At 29.1% G+C, this 5,026-nt stretch overlaps 1 protein-coding gene across 8 annotated transcripts in view; it reads left to right on the top strand.

The window, feature by feature from the left end:
• LOC106459727 (H(+)/Cl(-) exchange transporter 3-like) overlaps positions 1 to 5,026 on the top strand; it is a 91,813-nt gene that overhangs the window by 60,550 nt on the left and 26,237 nt on the right. For all 8 annotated transcript variants that reach the window (XR_002610617.1, XM_022386258.1, XM_022386257.1 and 5 more), the window contains 3 exons: positions 1,341 to 1,430; positions 1,695 to 1,819; positions 4,472 to 4,613. Coding sequence is in view for 7 of the 8 variants with exons in the window: in XM_022386258.1 (XP_022241966.1) it covers positions 1,341 to 1,430; positions 1,695 to 1,819; positions 4,472 to 4,613 (357 nt within the window). In the remaining variant the exon portion in view is untranslated. The remainder of the gene's footprint in view (positions 1 to 1,340; positions 1,431 to 1,694; positions 1,820 to 4,471; positions 4,614 to 5,026) is intronic.

The following is a 5,026-nucleotide window of genomic DNA, read 5'->3' as shown; positions in this document are numbered from 1 at the left end:
ATTAGAGATTACACAAATGAAATTTGAGATTTTTGAGATGAAGAAAAGTATTTTTAATCTTAACATAAAAATCACTTTGCACACAGACTATTCAAAACAAATACTCGATATATTAACGAACAAATCTTTTTTTTAGTTTATTAAAAACACTTCACTAAAAATATGATTTTTTGTCTGTGAGAGACTTATAAGGTTTACTGAAAGAGTGCCAAATTTCGTGAAGATATTCACACTATATTAAAAGTTAGTATTATCAAATCTATAAAGACTTTAAACAAGTACAAATTGACCAAGCCCATATTGAGAGAGAGAGAGAAAAAAAAATTATTTAGAATATTAACCATTTTGCAATGGGTACCCTTTTAAACTAATTTCTGTGCAACTCATTGTGTTACATTCAAAATTTAATTATACACCTTTATCAGTTTATGTGAATGAAATTAACATTCTAATGTATGTTATGATTCAAAGTTTTGTGTTATCTAAGTTTTAAGTCTTTTATTTCAAAAGAAACCTTTAAAAACTACTTAAAACTTCAGATGTATTGTCATGTAACCAAGGAGCTATGAAAATTCTCTATTTTGGCACTCTGTATCTTCAATTACAATGGCAGTTGCTTATAGCTATGTCTAGACTCTAAGATGCATACATAATCTTTTGCCACATAATGGTAACATATTTTGATCAGGAGCCATGTCAAAGAGACACAGTTTTGGAGAGGTCATACACACCAATTTATTTTCTTTTTTTAGTTCTTAAATAAATTATGCAACCTTTCTTCATTGTCTGTTTGAGGTTGGAGACCTTGTTCTTGATCATCTGATATGGTAGAATGCTACTACTGTTATGTCTACTGTTATGTCTACTGTTTTTGTCAGCACTAAACCTTTTTTTTTTAGCTTTGGCACAGCTCATTTGGGCTTGATAGATGGGACTTAGAGCCCTCTGCTGAAGTTCTGATATGTTCTGGTCTGAAAAACAAATGCAATGAATAGCAAAGAAGAAAGCTTATGTAGTACACTCATCAATTATGCAATAAGAGGTACTATCATGTTTTCTGCTGATGATGTGGTTAGTCATAACTCAATCAATATTTGTTCAAATTGGAAACTTTAAATTATAGTCATCATTTCTCTTCATATGCCACTTCCTATATAAGTTTCACCAAATTAATATAAGTTCTGGATTTTATAATGTCCAATCCCTGCCACCAAGCCACTGATTGAGGAAAAGATCTTGGGTTGAAATGAAAGAACAAAAAGTGTATTTAAAATAAAATCTTGTATATTTGCTGTGAGTTTTTAGTAGCAGAACTTAACTTATGTATGATTGGTTTACAGGGTCTTGTAGGAACCATATTTATCAAAGGAAATATTCGGTGGTGCAGCTACCGGAAGCAGTCTCAGTTGGGGAAGTATCCAATAACAGAGGTAAGTGAACATTACATGTTATTTCATGATTTTATGTGAGTTCATTATTAAAATACACAGCAATTTCTTCACTGCCACTTCAAAGCAAAATTTTAAAACTACATATTTGCAAGTATTCATTTTTAGGTAAGAATTAAAATTAATATGTATCAAATTTATAAATTCATAATTTCTTAAATTTCATCATGTTTATTTATTTTGAATTGCAAAGAATTACGCTTGTAACGATTATGTTTTTTAAACATTAAACTTTATTCGTTTTAGGTACTTGTTATCGCCTGTATCACTGCTATTATCAGTTTTCCAAACACTTATACTCGCATGAACACCAGTGATCTTATCAAATTGTTGTTCAGTCAGTGTGGTGTAGCAGATGTTTCACTTTTGTGGTAAGTTCTGAAAGAAATGATAGATTTTTATGAGGAAGTTAATTCTTATGAAACTTCAAACAAAATTGTTTATTTATTATCTTGATTTTTTTTTTTCAAGTAGGCAGTTTTATTTTGTATAATATTCAGTAAAGATTATTTTTATAGAATCCTGGAACAACTAAAATGTCTTCATCAAAATATTTATATTCACAAATTTTAATATACCACCAAATATAAACTAATGCTTTGATCAATATCTTAAATCTTGTTTATTACAATTATCAGCTTATTTAACTTGCCAGAACAATGAGTTGAAATTGAGAAGGCAGTGATTCAAATTAGATGTTTGTGATGTCAAAATACTAAGTCCATAGTTTTGTACAAATTAGGAACTCAAATTACTGATATTGGCAAGCTAGAATATAAAATAAGAACCTCTTATCTTTTCACTTTGCTAAGATATTGCTCATGTAATAAATCAAACACAGTGGTGCCCCACCCACCTCTTTCCATTTTTGGAAACACGCCCTTATATACACTTACTTCTGTATATGACATGAATGATCAATCGAAAGCTCAGAATGTCCCCTTAGTGGCTTTCTTAACCATTTTAAATTCTTAGGGCACCATCACTTTCTTTCGAACCAAGATTTGAAAGAGGTAGGTCGTGTCTTTAGTCTGCTTGAAATTTCATATTATTTTAGACTGAAATACAGCTTAGTTACTAAGCTTGATAAATTATAGTGGAATTCTATGGTATCGATATAGTAATTTATGATATATTGGTTATTCAATTGTATATATAAAACCTAAAAAAAAGTATTTTGTCTCATATCCTCCATGTGCAAAATTTTAAAAAGCATAGCAACCTATGTCAAGCAGCAACAGAGTACAAAGGTTGTAACTAGAAGAGATAGTTGTTTGCTTTACTTCTTTATTTACCATTTAATGTTTTAAGAAAAATAAGTTTAAGAACTTATCTCTAAATTGCAATAATCTATATACATATGTAATGAGTAACAATTGAAATGTGACTGTATTTTACAAAATACTAATATACTAAAACACAGCCAAGACAAGTTACTTTGTAAAGACTAAAGGTAAGTTTTATATTATTGGATATGGTAACATGAGTGCACGTGTGCCGCATCATTGTAACTTCTGTACTGTTAGCCAGGCATGGCTGAAAGGTCAATATAATAAAAATAATAAATATATATAAATGTATAATGTTATGAGACTTAAGCTATTTAGTCTAAACATTTATGTTTTCATGTCATAATTTGTTGTCATTCTAGAATGAAAGAGGAATGATTTATATTTATTTCCTAATTTTTTTTATGGTGGATGTAAGATCGGTCAAATCGACTGAACCCGTGCAGAGATTCGTTACTGAAAATAACAGATAAAATATAAAGTTTTTCTTGAGAAGCATTTGAAAATTTTCTGATGCATAAAAGTATTTTTAATCTTAAAATAAAAATTACTTTGCATGTTGCCTATCCAACATGTGAATAGAGAAAAAAGGCACGAGAAAAACATTGCCTTACAGACCTTAAGACTTAAAAAATTTTGATAATTTGCATATGAAAGCATTGTAATGTTTTCTGATAGTCTGCCAGATTTTGTTAACATATGCTTACTGATATAAAAGTTGTAGCATGATAACTATAAGAAGCACAAAATGGTTATGAGGTCAGTCCTAGGGAGCAAGCCTGTGCTGAAAGAGTTAACAAACTAACTTTACCCAGTTATAGAAGATTTGAGCATTATTAATTGTTTCATCTCTTACATGTAGAGAATCTACCAATATAATTCAACAATAACATCTGCTGTTGGCTGTTTCTTAACAGCTAATTAATTTAAGAATAAAGTAGTAATGTGCCCCATATATACACACACACACATATTCTTGAGCAATAAAGTTGTAATTATGTGAAATAAAACTAACTAAGACATAGTGTACAAATAAGGGTGATCTACCTTGCTCGAAGTTTTTTTTTTTTCATTTAAAATTGGAAAAAAGTTTTAAATAAATTTAGAAAAATATGTCTTAAATAACCTAATAATTTATGGAATAAAATTTCTTTAAGGAGATATTGAAAACATTTGGAAGTCAGAGTTGAGAAAGAAACCATTTTTAAAAAATTCTTGAACTAATTGTAATTTATTTTAGGACTTACAAACTTCAAAAGAATTTCTCATAGGAGTATATTTAGACTTATTCAATCAAAATATATATGACTCTCTTGAAATGTTTTTTAGATAACTGTAATTTGATGTAGACTAAAAATTTAATTTTGAAAAAAAATTGGTTGAGTGTGTTACCAATGAATTAACACTGGCTGTTTTATATCTACAATATTTCAGTGTTAACGATTTTCTAGTCCTTGTAAAAGTGTAGTGAACAGTTATTTTCTTTTATAGTGTTATTCCATTTAATAAGAGAGGAAGTGTTAATTACATCATTTCTGATGAGCAAAATGAATAAGTAGAATTTGTTTTTGATGTAAAATCCTCTTTAAATGTTCCTGCAATTCATAGTCACTTTTGCCATGTAACCCTTGGAATAAAAGGGGGCTGGAAATTGGAAGCTTAAATTCCATTTATAATTAATTTATTTTCTGTATTATCCCATGGTGAGTGAAAAATTGTATACTTCTTTTTCAGTGATTACAACAGGAACTTCACAAATGTTAACAGCAGGATAGAGATAGCTGAGGCAGGGCCAGGTGTGCATAAGTCTTTGGGATTACTAACCTTAGCCTTAATCTTCAAACTGTGTATCACAATTTTTACATTTGGAATCAAGGTGAATATGGTTTGAGCTTAATAATTAACATGTTAAGATATAATTTCTCAACAATGAGTTATGTTGAAGATATTGGTTTTAAAAAAAATAATGTTCTCTTTTTTTAATGTGGAATACCATACTGAATTTTGTTGACATCCTAGTCACAAAAAATTTCACTAATGTGTTAATAGTTAACTAGCAGTGACCCGCAAAATATTTCTGGCCAAATTAGTATCTTTATAGTAACAGTACCTCTTTAAATATAACATTTCTAGCACAATACAAATGAATTGTAATTGTAGACAACGAAATGTGTAAATCCACTTGTATATAGGCCATACCTTATAAAACTTTAACTTTAGGCCTAAGTTCGATAAAGAGATAAATGAACACTGTAACCTGTGTACATTTTATTTTACTTTAGTTTAGTT

This window comes from Limulus polyphemus, unplaced genomic scaffold (assembly GCF_000517525.1).
Source record: "Limulus polyphemus unplaced genomic scaffold, Limulus_polyphemus-2.1.2 Scaffold653, whole genome shotgun sequence".
Classification (NCBI taxonomy): domain Eukaryota; kingdom Metazoa; phylum Arthropoda; class Merostomata; order Xiphosura; family Limulidae; genus Limulus; species Limulus polyphemus.
The sequence above is the reverse complement of the archived record's forward strand: the minus strand, read 5'-3'. Positions and strand labels throughout refer to the sequence as shown.